Genomic DNA, 23,073 nt, shown 5'->3' with positions numbered 1-23,073 from the left:
TATGAAAATGAGCCCACTTACATACGTCATCTGCAACACACACATAGTAACTTACTGTAAATTAGCTTTCGTTGGACTAAGCTAATAGTTTGTTTTTAGATGTGAGATAGTAAATGGCATTCTTCCTGTATTTCATCTCAGATTTGGGTTTTGCTTTGTTTTGTTTTGAGACAGGGACTCACTGTATAGTCCTGGCTGGCCTGGAATTCTCTATGAGAAATGATTAATGTAATATGTTGATATGTTAGATTCCTACTGGTGAGGTTACAAATTATTGCAAATTTAGTGACTTAAAATAATGTAACTTTATAGTCACCTCAGAGTTCTGATGATCAGAAGCAGATTTGGGGTTACCTTTGTCAGTGGGGCTGAATTTTTGGAGGTTCTGAAGTGGGAATCTCTTTCTTTGCCTATTTAAAAAAAAAGATTTATTTATTTACTACTATTATATAGTGTTCTGCCTGTATGAACACCTGCACACCAGAAGAGGACACCAGACCTCATTATAGATGGTTGTGAGCTACCATGTGGTTGCTGGGAATTGAACTCAGGACCTTTGGAAGAGCAGGCAGCACTCTGAGCCATCTCTCCAGCTCCTCTTTGCCTATTTTAATTTCCATGTGTCTCTTGGATTTTTTGGCTCACGACCCTTCCCACCATCTCTGAAATCAACAGTGTCTCTGTGATCCTGGCCCACTGCCCCATGGTTATCGTGTCCGTCCCTGCTTTCCTCATCTGAGGATTGCTGTGATTACACTGGTCCAGCCAGGATGACATAGGATAATCTCACTGAAAGAGCATTAATGTAGTCACATTTGTAAAGTTCCTCCTGGCATGTGTCTCAGCCCATTTTCTGATACCCCAACTGAATAACATAGATTATGTAAAATATAAAGAATATGCTTTTTGCCAGGTATGGTGGTGCATGCCTTTAATCCCAGCCCACCAGAGGCAGGTAGATCTCTGCGTTTGAGGCTAGCCTGGTCTGCAGAGTGAGTTCCAGGACAGCCAAGGCTACACAGAGAAACCCTGTCTCAAAAAACAAAACAAAAAACAAACAAACAAAACCCCCAAAACCAAAACACTCCCCTGAACAGAAACAAAGAAAACACCCCAGAAACAAACAAACAAAAAAGACTATGCTTTTTGACTCATAATTCCAGAGGCTGGGAAGCCCATGATCCGGTGGCTGTATGTAGCAAAGTCCTCTTTCTTTCTTTCTTTCTTTCTTTCTTTCTTTCTTTAGGTAGGGTTTCTCTATGTTATCTTGGCTGTCCTGGACTCACTTTGTAGACCAGGCTGGCCTCGAACTCATGGCGATCCGCCTGCCTCTGCCTCCCTCCCAAGTACAGGAATTAAAGGTGTGCGCCACCACGCCCAGCCAAAGTACTCTTGTTGGTGGGACATTCTACAGAGGTTCAGGGTAGAGTAGGACATAGCACTGTGAGACAGAACATTCCCAGTCACAGTTTTCCTCTTGTTTTTTGCTTTTCGAGACAGGGTCTCTCTGTGTAGCCTTGGCTGTCCTGGACTTGCTTTATAACTAGACTGGCCTCGAACTCACAGAGATCCAGTTGCCTCTGCCTCCCCGAGTGCTGGGGTTAAAGGAGTGTGTCACCAGACCCAGCTCACATCTTTCTTCTTATAAAGCCACAGTGCTGTCAAATTAAGGTCTTCCATACAGCGTCACTTAACTTTAATTGCTGTCTACAGAAGCCTCCAATACCACAACTGGATAATGTTTCTGCCCTCTATGTACCTCATGGTGGGCTCTACAGATAACATTTATAAGGTGGCATATATAATTCTGGGTATTTGAACTGGGACCTAAGGACCACATGTCTTCCTACTACATAGCTGTACTGTGATAAGACGAATAGCTACAGACAGCGCTACTGCTCAGAGTCTGATGTCTTTGCCTTTCCTCAGGTCTCGTAGATTTCTTCTTTGACTGTGGCTTAGACTCAACATGTCGCAGTGCAGCCTCTAGAGTAGGTCTGAGCCCTGATCAGGCCGAGCATCGTCTTCAGAGCCATTGTCGAAAGGCTGAGTTACAGAACAGTGTCAATGCAGGCCACTTACGGCACGCCAACTGGACCAAAAAACTCACGTGTGTTTTTTCTTCACTCTTTTAAAATCAGTGATATTTACTCTTTTTTTTAAAAAAAATTCTTTTTCCTATTCCTCCTCTTTCTCCTCCTCTTCTTCTTCTGAGATAGGGTCATGCTATTTTGCCTATGACCTCAAACTCACAATGCAGTTGCCTTCGCCTCTGCAGTAGCTGGCGTGGTGGTTTGGATGAGAGTGGCCTCCAGAGGCTCCTGTTTGAATGCTTGCTTCCCCGTTGGTGGGCTGTTTGGGAAGAATTAGGAGGTGTGGTCTTGTTGGAAGAGGTGTGTCACTAGGGATGGGCTTTTGAGGTTTCAGGAACCTATCCCAGGCCCGGTCTCTCTCCTCCTGCCTAGATCTTGCAGATGAGATATAAGCTCTCAGCTACTCACTGCTCTGCACCCTGCCTGCCTCTTTCAATGCTTCCTGCCATGTTGATCATGGACCCACCCTCTGAAACTGCAAGCCAATCCCCATATTATATTCTTTCTTTTTTAAAGTTGCCTTGGTCATGGTGTCTGTTCACAGGAATAGAAGAGTGACTGAGACAGCTGGGATTGCAGGTGGGTGCCACCCCACCCCACCCCATGTTTAGCTTTTTAGGCACTTATTTCAAATGCTTTGAGTTTTGCTCATTAGCATATATCTGAAATTACTGAGATTATCTGGTGTAGGTGTGCTTTTGAAATCTATTTTTATTTTGGTTTCTTATATCTCTTTCTCTTTTCTCCACCCCAATCCCTTCTAACACCCCAACACCAGGTGGGAGAAAAAGAAGATTAGTGAGGAGAGAGGGTATAGTTCCCTTTGACTACTTCCTGCTGTTTAGAGTTATTGGGTTCTTTGGGGCAAGTCCAATCTGTGTTGTCAGAATATTCAGCCAGCAACAGCAAATGCAGCAGCTTTCTCTTCGTCCTCTGACTGTCTTCTCCAAATGTTCTTCTTGCAGGCCTCCCGCTGCCCTCCCCCTGCCCCTCCCATGCTCTTGTATTTATACCCTCTCAGTGTCTGCACAAGGATGTTTACCAGCTGGAAAACACCCTCCCCGACATGAGGCTGTAAACAGCTATGGACAAACAAGAGCAACAGCCTCCATATCCCACACCTGGGATTAAAACAAAGACATGTTTACATAACATAACTGAGTTTTTAAAGAAACCAAACTTCCACAACAATCTGGATCTGGTGTCCCAAGAATCAGGATGCTGTCTGACAAAGGGGTTGGATGGGCTTCCGAGGCTTAAAGGAGGGCTTGGTTTTTGTTTGTTTGTTTTGTTTTTCAAGACAAGGTTTCTCTGCATAATAGCCCTGGCTGTCCTAGACTCATTTTTGTAGACCAGGATGGCTTTGAACTCACAGCAATCTGCCTGCCTCTGCCTCCCAAGTGCTGGGATTACAGGTGTGTGCCACCACGCCCAGCCAAGGCTTAAAGGAGTTTTGAGGCAGGCAATTTGGCTGAAGATACATTAGAACTCCTGGTACACCCTGATTAATTTAGAGAGGATATGACAGAATGAATAGAATAACGCACTTTATGAAACGCCAAGAGCTGTGCTGTCCTTGCCCGCATCACCTCGTCTCACACCCACCACAGCCCAGGGAGGCAGAGGGTACCACCTTTGTTTCATAGGCTCCGTTTTCAGGCAGAGGAAGCAGACTCAGTGCTTCTGTATTGTGCGTTCATAACAATCAAGGGCAGAGGTCCTCTGTAACCCAGCATGTCTTGGCTTGCTATAACAGAATGTTAGAGGCTGGATAATTTATAATGAACAAAATGTATTGGCTCATGATTCTGGAGGCTAACAAAGACCTTCTTGCTGAATCACAGAACGGAAGAAGGTCCTCCATGGACAGATGTGGTGGGGAGAGGCTGAGCTCATCCTCTTTTTAAAAGGCAGGAATCCATTCTCCTGATAATGGAATTAATTGGTTCATGAGGGTGGAGATCTAATGAGCTAATCATTCTTAGCGATGCTGACTCTCCTGAATGCAGCACTAATTACTGTTGACTCTCAAACCCAGGACAAGTCACACTCAGTACCTGTGGCTCCTCCGAGAACTTTTACCCCTCCCCCTTCCCTAAGTTTCTCCCTCCCATGGCTGGGCTTCCACATCCCTCCCCCCAGCCTGATCTCTATATAGCCCGGGCATTTTGGTTATGCCACCTCTCAATCAGTCAGGAGCTCCTCTCCTGCTCTCCGCCCCTGCCATTCTCTTTTTTTATGGTCCACTTTAATTTGTCAGCCACATTCAGCCTGGACTTCTCTGCTGGAGTTCTCCCTTTTATCTACAGTCATATCCTCCTTCTTTTATGTTTTTTTTTTTCATTAAATTATGTTTTCTGACACTTGAACTTTGAGGGTCATACTCGAACCATAACAATCTATAATCTACACATTCCCAGAAACTAAACATACTACACAGATGCTAAGCTGAGCCACAGTGCAGCATCTGCAAGGGTCTTTCCCATACCTTTGGAGAGATCTGTCTGCTGGCCAAGGAGCAGTGGGTGTTAAATTCACAGGGAGCCATTGGAGAGATGGCTCAGAGGTTGAGAACACTGTCTGTTCTTCCAAAGGTCCTGAGTTCAATTCCTAGCAACCACATAGTGCCTCACAAACATCTATAATGAGATCTGGTGCCCTCTTCTGGCAGAGCACTGTATACATAATAAATAAATAAATAAATATTAAAATAAAAAGAGTTCCCATTTTAGTTTCTGCTATTTATTTCTGGGTAGAAACTGGGGTGGGGGTGGGGCAAGGGGGCCCATCTCACTTGAGAAAGTCTGTCTGACAGCTGAAGGGTCCCAGAGCAGCCATTATTACCTTGCCTCTTTTCTCTGTCCACTGCACTTGTCTGCTTTTGATTGACAGAGGCATCTGGAAGCTAAAAATATCCTACTGACCAAGTGCTCTTGATTACAACTCAAGCCGAATATGACTGCTGTTCAGAACACAGAACACACAGGGAGTATCTTTAAACAGGTCTTCAAAGCCTGTGAGGTTCCATGTCAGGACCGCACATGCCCGAGGTTATTTTCTGTCTTGCTGTCTTTTCTGGGCGATGAGCGAGACCTTTGCCAGGTCAGGGTTCATCTGCTTTTCCCCTCCAGAAGCAGTGGTGGAGGGGGAGGGGAGGGAAGGCCCCGCTCTGGAGGGGAGCTGGTGAGGGGAGGTGGCCCTGTCCATTTATAGTCGTGCTCTTTGGGACGATGGAGGTATAAACAGCAGTGAGGACAAGAGGCTTGGCTCAGTGTGAGCTGCTCACCCCGACGGCCTCGCGGACTCTGAGATGACAATAGGCAGTATGGAGAATGTGGAGGTCTTCGCTTCCGAGGGCAAAGGCAGAGGTCTGAAGGCCACGAAGGAGTTCTGGGCTGCGGATGTCATCTTTGCTGAACGGGCTTACTCTGCAGTGGTTTTTGACAGGTATGTGGAGCAGAGTGTGGCCTCCTCCCTGCTGGTTTGACTGGTGCCAAGCTCTCAGATTCTGGCTCCGAAAATCATCAGGGAAGGAATAAGGTTCATGGGGTCCTTTTCTTTTAATTTTAAAATTATTACACTAACTTATGGGTGTATATGTGCAGAACACACACTTGACACAGTGCGTGAGCAGAGGCCAGAGGATCTCCTTCCAGCACGTAGGCTCCGAGGATTGAACTCAGGAAGTCAGGCTTGTCAGCAAGCACATTTGCCGACTGAACCGTCTTGCTGACCCTTCAGCTTGCAGTTCTCATAGCTACGTGTTGGCATTCCTTTTCTGCAAGGAGTTGTTGTCTATAGCTTTCTATGACCCAATCAGAGTGGCAAAGCAGAGCAGGGGCCTTTGGACACTTTGTCCTGTTCACAGAGAACTTGGCTGAGGGGCGGTGCCAGTGGCAGTGGGCAGGTGGGTGTGGTGCAGTGGGAAACATTTTCTTACAAAACCTCTTTTTAGTTCCTTTGGATATACAAAAGAGGCTAAAAGTCTGTATAAACCAGTTAGAATATAAAACATTTGTTAAGCCAGGCATGGTGGCACGTGCCTTTAATCCCAGCACTTGGGAGGCAGAAGCAGGTGGATCGCTGTGAGTTCGAGGCCAGCCTGTCTACAAAGCGAGTCCAGGACAGCCAAGGCTACACAGAGAAACCCTGTCTCGAAAAACCAAATAAATAAATAAATAAAACAAATAAATGTAAAAAAATAAAAATAAAATTTTGTTAAAACCTTAAGAAATTAGTTCTAATTATAAGTAATACAGTTGTCCATTTACTTCCAAATATTAGGGTCTTGCCAATGTCTACCCAGGAGTAATTTGTGCTTTACTTTAAATCACCTTTCCCCACAATGTTCTTATGCTTTTTCATACATTGCTTTGCAGTGAGCATGTTGGAGAGCCACAGTTTGTCTTTTTCATTTTTATAGAAATGATATCATGTTTCGGAGGTCAGATTAGAGCTTACTTTTTTCCTAAAATAATGTTTCTGTTCTTATCTTTGTGAGGACAGTAAGTCTGTAGGTATTTAATTTTTAAAATTACATTAAAAATTGTGTGTGTGTTCCTATATGTAGGTGTGCATGTGCCATTGTGTGCACGTGGAGGCGAGAGAACAGCCTTTCGGGGTCAGTTCTCTCTCACCCTGATGTGGGTCCCAGGGATTGAACTCAGGTCCTCAGCCTTGGCAGTGGGCACCTTCACCTGCTGAGCCATCCTGCTGGCCCTAATACATCTTATAAATTATCAAAGAGCTATTTATTTTAACTATGTGTAGCGCTTTCCATATTGATCCATAAACTAAATGGGATATTAATTTTAATTGCTGTAAATATTCCACCCAATAAATATATGTACAACATTCTGTCTATTTTTCCAATTAAGAGACATTTGATGGGTTCTTATTTCTCATACAAGCATTCCTGCAATTAAAATGCTTCGCCGTGTCCACAGGTACAGTGTGGTTCTTCTTGGCATGTGTGGCTAGAAGAGGGCTTGCTGTTTTCAGCTTTAAAGGGATCTGTTAAAGATACATTCTCGTGTCCCTATTACCTTGTCTACATGGAACTACTAAGGTTTAGAATAGCACTTAGCCTTTATTTAAAACAAACCCTCCACCATAGTGATTACATTGGAGTGACAGCATCTCCTGAGCCACAGTTGGAGTGACCCGTCTGGCATTTGTGTGGCTTGAATTAAGACAGCCTCTGATAAGCCGGGCAGGGTGAGTAGTTGAAGAGTCAGCTGTCATGGGGATGGGGGCTGCTTTTCAGAGATAGCTTGGCTAGCACTTAAATCCCCCTTCCTCAGGACTACACCTTCAGGGAAAAGGCAATGAACCAGGGCATGCGGTTCATTACCATCCAAGGAGTAATCAGGAGCCCAAGTGACACTAATAGCATTTCAGAGGACTCTCTCTCTCTCTCTCTCTTCCTTCCTCCTTCTCTTTCTCTCTCTCTCTTTCTCTCTCTCTCCTTCTCTCCCCTCTCTCTCCCTCCCCCTCTCCCTCCCTCCCTCTCTCCCTCCCTCCTTCTCTCTCTCTCTCCTCTCTCACCCTCTCTTCTCTCTCTCTCTCTCTCTCTGTTCACATGTGCGTGTGTGTGAGTATATAGGCATGGAGCCATATTTAGAGTTAAATGCTGTTCTTGATTCTGCCACTACCTCAAAGTCCCCAGGGCAAATCTAGGCAGATTCTGTCTCCAGACTCTGGAGTTGAGTGGGTTTTTCCAGTAAAATGTTCTCTTCTTTTTTTTTTTTCTAAGACAGGTCACACTATGTAGCCCCAGCTGGCCTGGAACTCACAGAGATCCATCAACTCTGCCTCTCCTCACTTAACTCTGGATTAAAGGTGGGTGCCACAGTGCCTGGTGCTCGGTAGAGAACTTTTATTCTTAAGTCAGGTACTTCCTTCTGGCCATGTTATTCATTTTACTACACAGTACAGCTTTTACTAGAAGACTTTTTTCCATTTAATAATTTGAACATCTTCCGTGTTTACCTTTGAGTCTGTGTGCATGTCATGTATGAGTGCGAACATGCCACACTGTCACCAGAGTGTGGAGGTCAGCAGGCAACCTCAGATTTGGATCCTCACCTTCCTCCTCATTTGAGGCAGAGTATTTTTATTTTTTTCAAGACAGGGTTTCTTTGTGTAGCTTTCACTGTCTTGGAACTTTCCTTGTAATCCAGGCTGGTTTTGAACTCAAGAGATCCAAAGGAGTTCTGGGATTAAAGGCACCTGCGACAATGGCAAAGCAGGACAGGGTCTTTTGTTGGCAGGTTGTGTGGCCTAGGAGGCTTCTGAGGATTTTCCTGTCTTCATCTCCTAGCAGAGCAGGGATTACAGATGTGTGGTTCACGTGTCTAACTTCATATGGGACATGGGTTTCGAACTCAAGTCCCCATGCTTTTTCGGCAAGCACTTGGCCTGCAATACCATCTCCCCAGCCTTTACTGTGTTCCTTTCAACAGTGATATTTAATTTTTTTTGTGATATCTAATCTTTAAGCTTCTTTCTTGGGTAGTTTTTTTCCCCCTGCCTATGTATATGCATGTGTGGAGTGTGCATACATGTGTGAGTTGGAGGCCAGGGCTTTTTGCTGAGAGTCTTCCTCAATTACTCTCTATGCTACCTATTACTATCTTTTTATCGTGCATTGGTGTTTTGCCTGCATGTGTGTCTGTGTGAGGATGTCAGATCCTGAAGTTACAGACAGTTGTGAGCTGCTGTGTGGGTGTTGGGAATTGAACCTGGGTCTTCTCTGGAAAAGCAGGCAGTGCTCTTAACTGCTGAGCATCTCTCCAGCCCTCTATATGCTATTTTTGAGACAGGATGTCTCACCGAACACTGTGCTCACCTACTCAGCTAGACTGCTTTCTAGGAACCCCCAGTGATCGTCCTGCCTCTGCCTCCCCAGGCTGGGATTTGTTCTGTGGGTGCTGGGCATGCGCACGCAGGTCCTCACTCTCCTGTGCGAGCACTCACTGGCTAATCCACCTTTCCAGCCTCATGGTTCTTTATTTTGATTTAGTTCCTATTGCCACCACCTTAATTAATTTTTCATGTTCAGCAAATTAACTTAATTCTGTGACAAGTAGAATGAGAAAATGAATGGGTTTATTCTTAATAGTGACTTGGGGGCTGGGGAGATGGCTCAGAGGTTAAGGTCACTGACTGATCCTCCAGAGGTCCTGAGTTCAATTCCCAGCAACCACATGGTGGCTCACGACCATCTATAATATGAACTGATGCCCTCTTTTGGCCTGCAGGTGTTCATGCAGGCAGAGAACTGTATAGGTAGTAATAGATACATGTTTTGTTGTTGGTTGTTTTTCGAGACAGGGTTTCTCTGTGTAGCCTTGGCTATCCTAGACTCACTTTGTAGACCAGGCTGGCATTGAATGCACAGCGATCCATCTGCCTCTCCCTCCCGAGTGCTGGGATTAAAGGTGTGTGCCACCACACCTGGCTAATAAATAAATCTTAAAAAAAAAAAAAAAAAAAAAAAAAAAAAAAAGAAAAAAAGAAAAAAAATAGTGACTTGGGCTTTGGAAAGAAGAGTGTCTCTTTTTCTATCACCATCATTACTATGATCATCGTTGTTACCACCATCACAGTCACCATCACTACCTTCACCATCACTACAATCACCATCACCACCACCATCACAATCACTGCCACCACCAACACAATCTCTACCACCACCATCACAATCACTGCCACCATCAACACAATCTCTACCACCACCATCACAATCACTGCCACCATCAACACAATCTCTACCACCACCACCATCACAATCACTGCCACCACCATCAACACAATCTCTACCACCACCATCACAATCACTGGCACCACCAACACAATCTCTACCACCATCACCATCACAATCACTGCCACCACCATCAACACAATCTCTACCACCACCACCATCACAATCACTGCCACCACCATCAACACAATCTCTACCACCACCACCATCACAATCACTGCCACCACCATCAACACAATCTCTACCACCACCATCACAATCACTGCCACCATCATTAATGAAAGCTACTGACTTTCTCCTTGGAAATAAAAATCACATATGCACATCCACACAGACTCTGATCTTCCAACTTATAGATATTTCCCTAGCTTAGGATCTGTGGAGAACCTATATGCTAAACTAACTCTAAATTCAAGACGTCTTTTGGGTCTGTAGGCCAGGCTAAGACACAGGAGTATGGTGGTCAGTGGCAGGGCAGCTTAGTGGGTCAAGCACGAGCAGTGCAAGCCTGAGGACTGCGTTCAGACCTCTGAAACCAGATGTGGTGGTATGTCTGTGACCCTAGCTCCTCTATATCAGCATGGGAGGCAGAGGCAAGAGTTCTTAGGAGAAGCTCGTGCGCCTGAGGATGTCCTCCGAGCTCCACAGTTCTGTAATGGCAGGGGTGTGTGTGTGTGTGTGTGTGTGTGTGTGTGTGTGTGTGTGTGTGTGTGTGTGTGTGTGCCTGCAAGAGAAGCAAACTCTCTGAACTGATGAGCTTGTTCTCCAGCCTGAAAGTTCTTCATTTTAACTACATTTGCGAAGTCCCACTTGACACATTTCCAGGTTCTGGGCGTTAGGACCTGGACATTTTCAGAGACCTTTTCTAGCCCACCACAACCATATCCTGCTATGTAAAATTTCTATATTAACCCAATACATCACAAAAATACATTAAGGTGCAAGAACAGTTACTGGGTTTTTCTTTTAAATTTCTGTCCCCCTATGCTACAGGGTGAACCAGTGTCTCTGCCTGTGCTAGGCAAACGCTGTACCATTGACCTAGTCCCCAGCCCTCAGCCTAAATTCTTTAAAGAAAACTTGACGATTTCCCAAACGGCTTTGGTTTAGAATTAAAATTACACAGGGGTTGTACATATTTCTGTGTGAAGGTAAAATGGAAAAGGGGAACATGGGGGAAAAGTTGAATACTTTCAAAGAAATTGGTGTCAGTCAGGATGTTTTTGAAAATTAAACCAGTTATGAGCCTTCTTAGGCCCACTGGGGACACTGGGGACATCTGGGCTTTTAGTCAGTGTGTTCTGTGTGAGCCTGTGGGAGAGACAGGATTATCCCTGCCAAGTGCAGATCATGGGACTTTTAATCTGATAACAGCTGGTGAGTGGGTAGTGGAGGACAAGGGATATTATAAATGGAAATAATTTAATAACAGGGTTAGAGAAATTCTTGAACAATTAGTTCAGAAAATGAAATAAATGTTTGCTAAATTATTCAGGCTTCTTTCCTTAATGTTTAAACTTGTTGAGAATAGCTGTAGTAGATTTAGAATTATGCCTTTGATTTGGCCATTCTTGGCCATAGAGTCAAGATATGTTGACACGCCACACAAACTGTTGTGAGTTATATTGCTAATTTTTTACTAAATAGTAATCAAGCTCAGAAATTTGAAAAGAATTGATATTTTATTTTATCACTGGCTTTTGGAAACACGTCTTACAGAGCTCAGGCTGGCCTTGAACTATTATGGCCAAATTTTGAGAGACTCCTGGACCAGACCACCCAAGAGCCAAGTCCAAATGCAATGGCAAGGAAGTCTTGATTGCAGGTTTGAACCCAGTCCACACCTCCTATATACTGATGTAGCAGATGCAGGGAAGTGGCCTCATTTCAAGTGAGAGGGGTTTTTATAGGTTTTAGACAAAGAAATGGGTTTTACAGTATATGATTGGACAACTTTTGGGCAGAAAAGCTGCAAGTAGGGAGTTACAAGCCTTGGTGTTTCATGGTTGGGTAGTAAGTGTAGGGGCAGGTTGACCTATAGAAAAGTTTGGTTGAAGCAGTCATGGGAGCATTAGGAACGTTGGCTTGGCCACCTGCTGGTCAGCTTGACCAGCAGAGAGCATATTTGAACTTTCCTAAGGTGAGCTGATTGTGTTGCTAGGGAACAGTTTTCTGTTTAGACTAGTTTGTGGTTTTCATGGAATCTGGGTTCAGCCCTTGCCTAGGTTTAACACAAAATAGAGTTTCTTTTTCAAAATGGAGTTTGTCTGGTCCTTTCAGAACTCTGTGTGGAAAGCAACCTTGAGCCACTGATCTTCCTGCCTCTACCTCCGAATGCTGCGATTGTAGGTGTGTGCCACCATGTTTGCCCCTATTTTTTATCGTTTTGAGTCTGGGTTTTACTGCATAGCCGAGACTGTCCTGGAACTCCAGCTCCGGCTGCCTTTGCCTCCCCAGTGCTTGGGGTTACAGGCCAGCAGCAACTGGCTTTTAAACCCAGAATAAAATGACTAATTTCTGGCTGAATGAGGTCACTTTTCTGAGGGTGTGGCTTGAACTCTGCATGTGTCAGCTGAAGAACAGGATGTATGTAGGTGTGAGTATGGGTGTGAAGAACAGGATGTATGTAGGTGTGAGTATGGGTGTGCACACCTCATCCCGTGAGAGCTGTGGTAGGAAAGCATTGAGAATTGGCAGTAAAATTTAAGTTTTTTTAATTTGTGTATGTATATGTACCTGTGTGTGACTGTGGGAGCATCCATACTGTCAAGCACACATGGAAGACACTCCCAGAGGAATAACTTTTGGGGAATCTGTTCCTTCCTACCACTCTGGATTCTGAAGATAGAACTCAGGTTGCCAGGTCTGTTTGGCAGTGCCTTTATCCACTGAGCCACCTCACACGCCTTCTCAGCCTGTGTCTCACTGAACCTGGCGGTCAGCGTTTCAGCTAGGCTGCCTGGCCACAGTCCACCTCCCAGCCTGCCCTACCTCCTCGGTGCTGAGGCTATAGCCGTGCCCTGCCACACCCAGCTTCTATGGGATGCTGATGGTCCAAACTCAGTTTTTTCCTATTTTAATCTTTCAAATTAAATTTATTTATTTGTGTGTGTGTGTGTGTGTGTGTGTGTGTGTGTGTGTGTGTTGCTACACTACGTGGATATAGAGGTCAGATGACAACTTTCTGGAGTTGGTTTTCTCCTTTACCATTTGGGTTCCAGAGATTGAACGCAGACCATCCAGTTTGGTTGCAAATTCCTTTACCGGCTGAGCCTGCTCTATCCCCTTTTCTTATTTGTCCTTTATTTCACCATATCCCATGTACATATACATGCACTGGAGCAGAGTGCACACTCATGTGCACACACACACATACACACCAAGCTTGGAGCAGTGCAGCATGTGAGTACTAATATACATAGCAGCACACACCCCATGAGTTAGAGAGTAAAAAAAAGTTAGTTTTCTCTTTGAGATATGGCCTAGAAATGGGGGGAAAAGACCAAATTAAAATATTGATAAAATTATAGATATTTCTATGTTGTCTTGAGAAAATATTGCATAGAAAGCATTAAGTTGTGAATGCTACCAGATCATAACTTTACGGTTGAGCACTGTTTTTTCCTATTTGTGTTGTGTTTTTGGAGACAGCGTCTCACGATATAGGCCTGACTGGCCTGGAACTCACTCTCTGCCTGGCTAGTACCTCCCAGGCAGGAGGTTCAAAGGTGTGCACACCGTACCCAGCATGCATTGTCAAAGCATAACCATAGACATTGTTCTCTGGGTTTTAAAATTTTTTTTATTTATTATGTATACAACATCCTGCCTGCATGTGTGCCTGACAACCAGAAGAGGGCACCAGATCTCATTATAGATGGTTGTGATCCAACATGTGGTTGCTGGGAGTTGAACTCAGGACCTTTGGAAGAGCAGCCAGTGTCCTTAACCTCTGAGCTATCTCTCCAGCCCGACATTGTTTTCTGAACAAACTTCTTGAGGACTATGTAGACTTGCTGGCATTTCTGGTTTTCCTGTTTTGGCTATTTTTGTAACTTCTTTTTTTGAGATTTTATTTTTATCTTATGTGTATGAGTGTTTGGCCTTTATGTATATGATTGGGCATCGTGTGCATGCCTGGTGCCCACCGAGACCAGAAGAGGGCACCATATCCCCTGTAACTGTAGTCAACACAGTTGTGAGCCACTATGTAGGTGCTAGAAACCAAACCTGTGTCCTTTGTAGCAAGAGCTCTTAACTGCTGAGCTGTCTCTACAGCTCCATTTCCTGTCATTTCTTGGTTGGGGGGAGTGTCAACCTCCTTATCATCTTCCTGGTGTGGTTTAGGGTCCTGATCTTGTTGGGGCCTGTTCCTTTGTTCTGGAAGGCAATCTTTAGGCACATCCTATTCCTACATACAATAAATGTCTCAATAGAGAGGTCCTCAGGAGCACAAGTGTCTTAGTATATGTCATGTGACTATGCTCAGGCTCAGGTGTCTCCTGTAGGTTCGAGGTGAGCTGTGCCTCAGGTTAGGTGCTTCCTGGATTGTTTCATGGGTGGAGACTTTGGGCCCAATAGTTCCTTCATGTGTTTTATGAGGACGTATATGGGTTTGTCTGCTTCTTGATGTTTCTATAAAACATATTTCATGTGTTTTTAGAAAGAAAGCTTTAGTCTCATCTGTCCCCTGACCTGGTTTGGAAGTGGCTTTCTCAGCCCAGCTCTCCCCTGGTGTGTTTGTTGAGGGGACAGCCTTCTGCACATTTGATTTGAGGGAAGCGTCTGGCAAGTACCCTTCCAAGTCAGCTACCACCCGAGAGCCTGTAGGCAGAAGGGCCTGGGGACCACTGCCTTTGGCATGTCTTAGGAGAGAAGACTTTGGCTTCATCTATATCCTGACACATTTGAAAGGATTTTTTTTAAAAGAACAACTATTTTAAGGCATATTTTGGGAGAGAGAACTTCAGGTTTGCCATATGTTGGTATGTTTCAGAAAAAATTTTCTCTAACACTGCTTTCTGGTTCTCAGAAGAATGTTAAAAACAAAAGATTTATTTTGTCTTTGTTTATGTATGTGTGGACACTCACAGAGGCCAAAAATGGTGTTGGACACTCGGAGTTGTGGTTGCATGTGGCTGCCAGCCACCCAATGACATGAGTGCTGGGAACTGAACTCTGATCCTCTGGAAGAGCAGCAAGTGTGCTGAACCACAGAGCCATCTCTCCAGACCCATTTAAACCTTTCTTGGTGCGTTTCAGAACAATGTTTCACAGGCATGGCTTTTTTTCCTCTTTTAGAAAACGTTTAATTTTATTTTTTAAATTTATTATAATTTACTCACATTGCATCCCGCTTGCTATCCCCTCATATCCCCTCGCACCTATCTTCCCACCCCCACCCTCCCTTCCTCTTCTGCCCTATTAGACCTCTGACAGGAGTTTCCTTCTCTCCCACTGTCTGACCACAGCCTATCAGGTCCTATCAGGATAGCCTGCATCTCCTTCCTCTGTGTACCCACAAGGCTGTTCTGCCAAGGGGCAGTGATCAAATCGTGGGCACTAGAGTGCGTGTCAGAGGTCCCGCGGCAGTTCCCCCCTCCCCAGCGTGGAGAATGAGCTGTCCATCGGCTACATCTGAACAGGAGGGCTAAGTTCTCTGCGTGCGTTGTCCTTGGTTGGTGCATCAGTTTGTGCAGGGCCCCCGGGTCCAGATCCACTGGCCGTGATGGTCTCTTTGTGGAGCTCCTGACCCCTCCGGCTCCTTCTATTCCTCACAACCCTCCCCGCCCCCGCGCCCTCCTCCCAGTCCCTGCTCTTCCATGGAACTCCCAGTGCTCTGCCCAGAGTCAGGCTCCGAGTCCCAGTATTTGTCCCAATCCCCAGGAAGGTGAAGTCTTTCAGAGGACGTCTATGTTGGGCTAATACCCACCTATAAGTGAGTACATACCATGCGTGTCTTTCTGGGTCTGTGTTCCCTGACTCAGGATGATCTTTTCTAGTTCCATCCATTTGGCAGGCACGGCTTTTCAAGGAGAGTGTGACAACGGAAGGTCTCCTTCCGGACTGACAGGCCCTTCTTTGCGGTTGCTGGTGCTTTCTCCGACATTTTCTTTTCTCTTTGTGATGGAGGTGCTACCTTTGGTCTGAATTTTCGCTGATTCTTTTGGCCTCTTTGGTTTTCGTCTCCTGTTCTCTGCATTTTATTTTCTTCTCCCAGGTTCTGTTGTGAGGCTTGCTTCTCTTGTGCCTCGGCTTTTCTTTTCCTGAGCTGTACTGCAACACAGGTTCCAGCATCTGGGTGGGGTCCCAGCATCTGCTGAAGCATGCCCTTCCAGGTGGGCCGAGGTGTGGGTGGAGCTTCAGTTGCTCTTGTCCGGCTCCAGCCCCTTGCCAGGGCCCGCTGGTAATTGCTATGACTTCCACCAGCAGCCTCCCCCTTTTTCAGGATATCCAGACAGTGAGAGCTTCTACTGCTCTGTGGAGAACCCTAAGGCAGGGAGGAGACTCCCTCAGGCTCCTGGAAGCTGTCAGGGCTGTGTCTCCCTGCTGCTGACGACATGGTCTTAACTAGCTGTGTGGGAACTCCTATGAATTAGTGACTTTTTCTGGACTGCCACTTGTCTGCTTAGTGTTGCTTTTCTGGCTTATGGAAGTTAGTGTTTTAATAAAAAGTGATGTTAAAAATAGTCAGGCCTGGGGAGGTGACTCAGTGGGTTAAATGCTTGCTGCATATGCATATGCATGAGGACTTGAGTTCGAATCCCCAGCACCCATGTAAAAGGATAGGATGATACTCTGTCTTTTGTAAGGAGTGGAGACAGGAGCATCCCAAGTACTTGCTGGCTATCTAGCCGGCAAGTTTCAGATTCAGTGAGAGACTCTGTGTCAGAGAGTAAGGTGGAGAATAATAAAGCAGGACAGTGGATGTTGAACTCTGTCTCTGCATGCGACATGCACACACACACACACATACACACACACATACATATACATATATACATACACAAATGCATACATACATATATACATACATACACACATGCATGTATACACACACACACACACACACACACACTGCTGGGCATGGTAACACCTGCCTATAATTCCAGTATTTGGGATGTTAAGGCAGGAGAATCACACATTTGAGACAAACCTGGCCTTCACAGAGAGATTATCTCAACAAGCAAACAGGACAAGACTAACAAAGCCAGAGAAATAGACTGTTCCTAAGCTTGACCAAGGAAGCAGTACTGCCTATGACCAAGGAAGCAGTACTGCCTAATTTGTGCCAATGCATATAACTGTCAATACAAGCCTGGGCCCAGAAATGCCTCAAGGATCGACATGGCCCACCGAAAAGCTGCATCAGGCAGCACAGTGAGCTCACCTACTCTGATCACACTGTTCCCTTCTGCAAATGCCTGCAGGGACTCTACCTTTGCCTATAGGATAAAGGTGCACCACTGAGAGTGGCCTCCCCTGCCCCTGCAGTTTGGCTATCTCCCCCACAAAATTTCCCAGACTGGGGCATCCTAGGAGCTCACATCCCAACATGTGTCTGCATGCCACCTGCCCTCAAGCCTTTGACTTTCCTTGGCGCCTCTTCTCAGAAAACCTTGACTTTCTCTGAGTACAAACTCAGTCCACTTTAGAGGGTTAGAACAATGCCTCCTTACTGGTGGATTGGTTTGGGAGGCCTTGCCTCCCTCACCTTGGTGGCAGTGAGCTCTGCTTTTCTTGATTCTTCCTGCAATTTCCCTGCTTCTTCACACGTGTTTACTGTGCCAGCTCAGCCTGGGGTCTACAGAAAGGCGAAGTTTATGTGTTGTTTATCTTTAAGACCCACTGTGACGATTTGAATGAGATGGCTCCCCCCCATATTATCGCACACTTAAATCCTTGGTCCCCAGCCAGTGATGGGGAGTTTGGGTAGGCTTAGAGGCATGACCTTGCTGGGAACTTTGTCTCTGGGGGCAGGTTGTGAGAGCTCACAGCGGCTGCTCCAGTCACCACGCTTGCCTGTAGCTATGCTTTCCCGATGTGATGCTGGCGGTGGTGGGCTCCCCCAGACTGATCTTTCTGCATGTTAGACACGCAGTCTCCCAACTGAGCTGTGTCCCCAGGCCCCAGGCCGAGTTCTTAAGCAGGTTAGAGAAACACAAGCATCGACTTAGCCCTGTGGGCTCCACAGCACTTTTCAGGGCTCTTCTTCAGTTTCACAGTGCAGATATCTTATCTCTGCATTTATCTGTTATGGATGGTTATTCCCATACAAGGAGCTGCACACAGCTGCCGTTCTGGTCCTCTTGACTGTGACAAATGACAGATCCCAGGACAGGGCTGCAGAGTGAGGGTGACTGGAGACTTTTCTCCAGGGCAGAGAGTATTCCAGGCTTCTGGCAAAGAGGTGTCTTCCCTGTGTTCTGGTCAGGAGACCAAGGTCCCTTTGAGGACAGTGATCACTGACACTCTAAAGAGCAGATTAGAAAGAGAATAGTAGGGCTGGGGAGATGGCTCAGTGGCTCAGTGGCTAAGTGGCTAAGTGGCTACTGCTCTTCTAGAGGTCCTGGGTTCAATTCCTAGCATCTACATGGTGGCTCACAACAGTCTGCAACTCCAGTCCCAGTGGGTCTGATGCCCTTTTCTGACCCTTGTGAGCATCACACACTCACGTGGTGCACAGACACACATACAGGCAAAACATCCATACACATAAAATAAAAATACAAAGAATTAGGAAGATATAGAAACAACACTTTGAAAATTGTGAAGTTTGGTGAAAATGCACAGAAGTAAAATGCTTTTAGTAGTTGAATCAGGAGGCTCAGAAATTCAAGGCCATCTCTGTAGAGACTGGGAAGGTAGCCTGGGCAAGGTCATCTCTGTGGAGATTTGGAGGCTAGCCTGGGCAGTATGGGACCCTGTCAAAAAACAAGATTCAAGGTGGCTCAGCAGTTACGAGTATGTATCCCTTTTGCTGAGGACCCAAGTCCAGTTTCTAGCACCCACATCAGGTGGTTCACAAATGCCTGCAAACCCGACTCCGACTGACTTGATGCCATGGCACCTGAGTCCTAGTGCACATACTCCCACAGAGGCACACACAAGCACATAATTTCTTACAAAGAAAATCAGAACTACAAAGAACAAAATAATAAAACTCATTAAAAGTCAACCTTTTAAAAAGTCACCACATGCCAGTGATTCTTTTTGTTGTTGTTGTTGTTGTTTCTTTTCTTCGAGACAGGGTTTCTCTGTGTAGTCTTGGCTATCCTGGACTCACTTTGTAGACCAGGCTGGCCTTGAACTCACAGCAGTTGTCTGCTTCTGCCTCTCAAACGCTGGGATTAAAGGTGTGCGCCACCATGCCTGGCTCACCAGGGATTCTTAATAATGCCTACAGTAGTATATCTTTTTCCCCAACCAGTGGTAGCATATGTCCCAATAATCACAGTTGACTGAACTTCAAATGATTTCCTTTAAATATTACTGAGCCTTGAAAAATGTGATTTTTCTCCTGGAAATTAGTTTGATAGACCCTCATGAATATGGTCATCCCTAATGCATACAATATGGCTTCAGCTACATGAGTCAACTTAAGAGTCATTTCTGAACTTGTGAAATGCTCCTGCTGGCTCTGGTCACAGGGCATAATGCCAACTCTGTGACACTATACACTCTAGTATTTTAAGTAGATAAGAAGTGAGTAGCCATTGTAACAGTGAGGAAATGGGGCAGTAATGTTTCTGGCTTCCAGGGAGAGCATTCTGGGTTTTGTTTTGTTTTGCTTTTGACAAGTTCTCACATGCCAGAGGTATGGAGGTCAAGGGATAGTCAGCCAAAATGGGTGCTCTTCTTCTACCATGTGGGCCAAGGGATTGAATTCAGATTCATCAGTCTTAGTAGCAGGCCTCTTCCTCAGCTTAGCCATTTCACTAACCCATAAATATTACTGACAAAAATTAAAGCATGTGTATTATTATTGAGTTAAACCTACTGCCCCAAGTATTTAACATCTGAGACACAGACACCCAAGAGAGTTGTGTTTCATATTTTTGTTTAGTATAAAATGTAGGCACAAAGTTTAATGTATGAGATATGAATATTCATACATGAGGAAAAATATGAGGAAACTCTACTAAAATGTTCTAAAATATCAATTTGGAAGCAAGCTATCAGGGCAGTCCTAGGGTGGCCTGAGCAGATAGCTATGCAGTGACAGATGACAGCCATCATGATTACACCTACGTCTAACCTGCCCCCTTCAGATCCTTTCCCAGCTTATTCCTCTTCCTCGCTGGCCTGTGCTTGTGCTTCTGAGGCAGGGGTGGGCACTTGTTCCTCTTCCCACCTGAGGCCAGGCTCTCAGACTTTCAGATGGCTCCACCCTCAGGATACCAGTGTGGAAGATGACCACACACTTCAAAGTGATCTTGACCATTTGGAGAGCCTACACTTCCAGTTAGATAACCGAGTGTCTTGAGTGACCTTCTGGCAGTGATATGATGGCTATCTTTTTGTTTGTTTGCTTGTGTGTTTGTTTTTCGAGACAGAGTTTTCTCTGTGTGGTTCTAGCCATCCTGGACTTTTGTAGACCAGGCTGGCCTCAAAAATCACAGAGATACGCCTGCCTCTGTCTTCCGAGTGCTGGGATTAAAGGCATACGCTGCCGCACCCAGCTTATGCTGGCTATGTTGAAATATTTGTCAGAATCTATCATGGAGGTGGATACTTTGTGAGACAGACATGAGCTTTTTGGGGCACAGCAGGATTCTACAGTTTAAGTTTTAATGTCCCCCCTAAGGCCCATGTGTTCAAGGCTTGGTCCCAGCCTGTGGCACTACTGGGAGTAGTGGATCCTGTAGGTGGTAGGGCTTGATGGGAGGAGTGAGGTCATCCGGAAGTGGCTGTGGAGGGGAGACCAGGGCCTGGCCACACTGCTCCTTTCTGTTTGCCTCCCGGCTGGTGAGTGGTTTTCTCTGCTGTCATGCTTTACTCTCTTGGCACAGGCCTGAAAATGAGGGACCGGCTGACACAGACAACACCTCTACAGCCACGAGTTAACACCTTTTCTCTCTGTAAACCTTTCTTCTTTTAAACTTGATTATTTGGGGCATTTAAAAATATATGTGAGCTGGGCGTGGTGGTGTGTGCCTTTAACCCCAGTACTCTGGAGGCAGAGGCAGGCAGATCTCCATGAGTTTGAGGCCAGCCTGGTCTACAGAGTGAGTCCAGGCCTGCTAGGACTACACAGAGAAACCCTGTCTTGAAAAACCAAAATAAATAAATAAATATAAAATAAAATATGTGTGTGTGTATGTGTAGGTCAGAGGAAAGCCTTCAGAGTTCTTTCTTTCTACCATGTGAGCCCTGAAGATTGAACTCATGTTGTTATGTTTGATGGTCAACACCTTTATTTACTGAGCTATCTCTGAAGCTCTATTTGGGCTGTTGTTGCTCTTCTTCTTCTTCTTCTTCTTCTTCTTCTTCTTCTTCTTCTTCTTCTTCTTCTTCTTCTTCTTCTTCTTCTTCTTCGGATAGAACCGAGGACCTTGCCATGCTGAGCAGGCCACCTCTAACCTACAAGCTCAGTTCAAATGCGTACATGGGAGAGTCGCTCCACTTTGAGGTCATGATTAACCCTACCTCCCAAAGACCTACCTCAAAACACATAGTCTAATCATTTCCACTCTCTTAATACTTCTAAATGGGAACTACAAGGCACATATTGTCACCACAGGGACATACTTAGACTGTACCCAGACCATAGCAGGACATATGAAAAGGGCATATTACTGGCAGATGGAAGACCATGTTCCAGTTCTGGGCCAGAATATGGTCGTTATCGTCCTGAATGTTAGACCTTCAAAATGAAGGTCTCATCCTAAAGGTCTCTTCTAGATGGAATTAGTTTGTTAGCAAGCACTTTTGACTGTGACCCAGAGTAACACTGTCTTCTTTCTTCCTCTTATTGTTAAGGCTGGCTTCAAACTTTGCACCCCCCACCTCTGCCTTCTGGGTGCTGGGACTGCAGGTCTGCCATTAGCCAGGCTGGCTCTCCTTTCTTTCTTTCTTTCTTTCTTTCTTTCTTTCTTTCTTTCTTTCTTTCTTTCTTTCTTTCTTTCAAGATTTATTTATTTAGGTGTAGTATTTTGCCTACATGTACACTTGCATGCCAGAAGAGGGCACCAGATCTCTTTATAGATGGTTGTGAGCCTCTGTGTAGTTGCTGGGAATTAAACTCAGGACCTTTGGAAGAGCAGCCAAATGCTCTTAACATCTGAGCCATCTCTCTAGCCCTGGCTCTGTTTTCCTTATGACTTACCTAGTTTGTGGATATGTGTTATTTGCAGCAAAATATGCTCAAAAGCATCCCTTATTTAAAAAAAAAAAAGATTAAAAAAAATTTTTTTTTTAAATTCCGTGTGTATGTATGTGCGTGTGAGAACGGGTGGCCTCTGAGGCCGGAGGCATTGATCCTCTGGAGCTGGCATTACGGGTAGTAGTGAGACACCAGCATAAATGCTGGGACCAAACTTGGCTTTTGCAAGAGCAATGTCTGAGCTTAAGCGCTGAGCCATCTGTGCAGCCCTAGCACTTCTTCTCTCTTCATTTTGTTTTCTTCTCTCCGCTTTCAGCCTCATTAACTTTGTGTGCCACACCTGCTTCAAGAGGCAGGAGAAGCTCCACCGCTGTGGGCAGTGCAAGTTTGCCCATTACTGCGACCGCACATGCCAGAAAGATGCTTGGCTGAACCACAAGAATGAGTGTTCCGCCATCAAGAGATACGGGAAGGTACCCAATGAGAACATCAGGTCAGAAGGGTTTCCCACGCCAGGACGGAGGCGGGGGCAGGGGGTGGTGGTGGTGGTGGTGGTGGTGGTGGTGGTTTTGAATGCCAGGCTGGGACCGCAGAGCTGACAGCATCCCCAGGCCTCAGTACCCCAGGCCGATTGCAAATGTCTCAGGTCCTGTACTATATCCCACTCACTCCTTTAGGCCCTTGGGGGACCCTGGTTTCTAGAACTGTAGCTCCTAGAGAGGTCCATAGGCCTCCGCTTAGCTCCTCAATATTTAATTTCAAAAAATTGACCTGCCTAAAGTTGAAATTTGAAAAAGTATGCGTTGTGGAAAAACTAGGGTTTCTGATTTCTCTAGAGAACAAGACTAAAAGTGAAGCTCTGACAAGACGTGCTGCTGCTTAACAGCGTG

At 45.5% G+C, this 23,073-nt stretch overlaps 1 protein-coding gene across 2 annotated transcripts in view; it reads left to right on the top strand.

Annotated features, from left to right (window-relative positions):
• The first annotated feature begins 5,297 nt into the window (after nt 1-5,297).
• Nucleotides 5,298-23,073, top strand: part of Smyd1 (SET and MYND domain containing 1) — a 46,147-nt gene continuing 28,371 nt past the window's right edge. For both annotated transcript variants that reach the window (XM_051154688.1, XM_051154687.1), the window contains exons 1-2: nt 5,298-5,540; nt 22,500-22,676. In XM_051154688.1, the coding sequence (XP_051010645.1) occupies nt 5,404-5,540; nt 22,500-22,676 (314 nt within the window). In that variant the 5' untranslated portion in view covers nt 5,298-5,403. The remainder of the gene's footprint in view (nt 5,541-22,499; nt 22,677-23,073) is intronic.

The sequence above is a fragment of the Acomys russatus genome, chromosome 13 (genome assembly GCF_903995435.1).
Source record: "Acomys russatus chromosome 13, mAcoRus1.1, whole genome shotgun sequence".
Classification (NCBI taxonomy): domain Eukaryota; kingdom Metazoa; phylum Chordata; class Mammalia; order Rodentia; family Muridae; genus Acomys; species Acomys russatus.
Note: the sequence above shows the minus strand (reverse complement) of the source record. Positions and strands in the feature narration are given on the sequence as shown.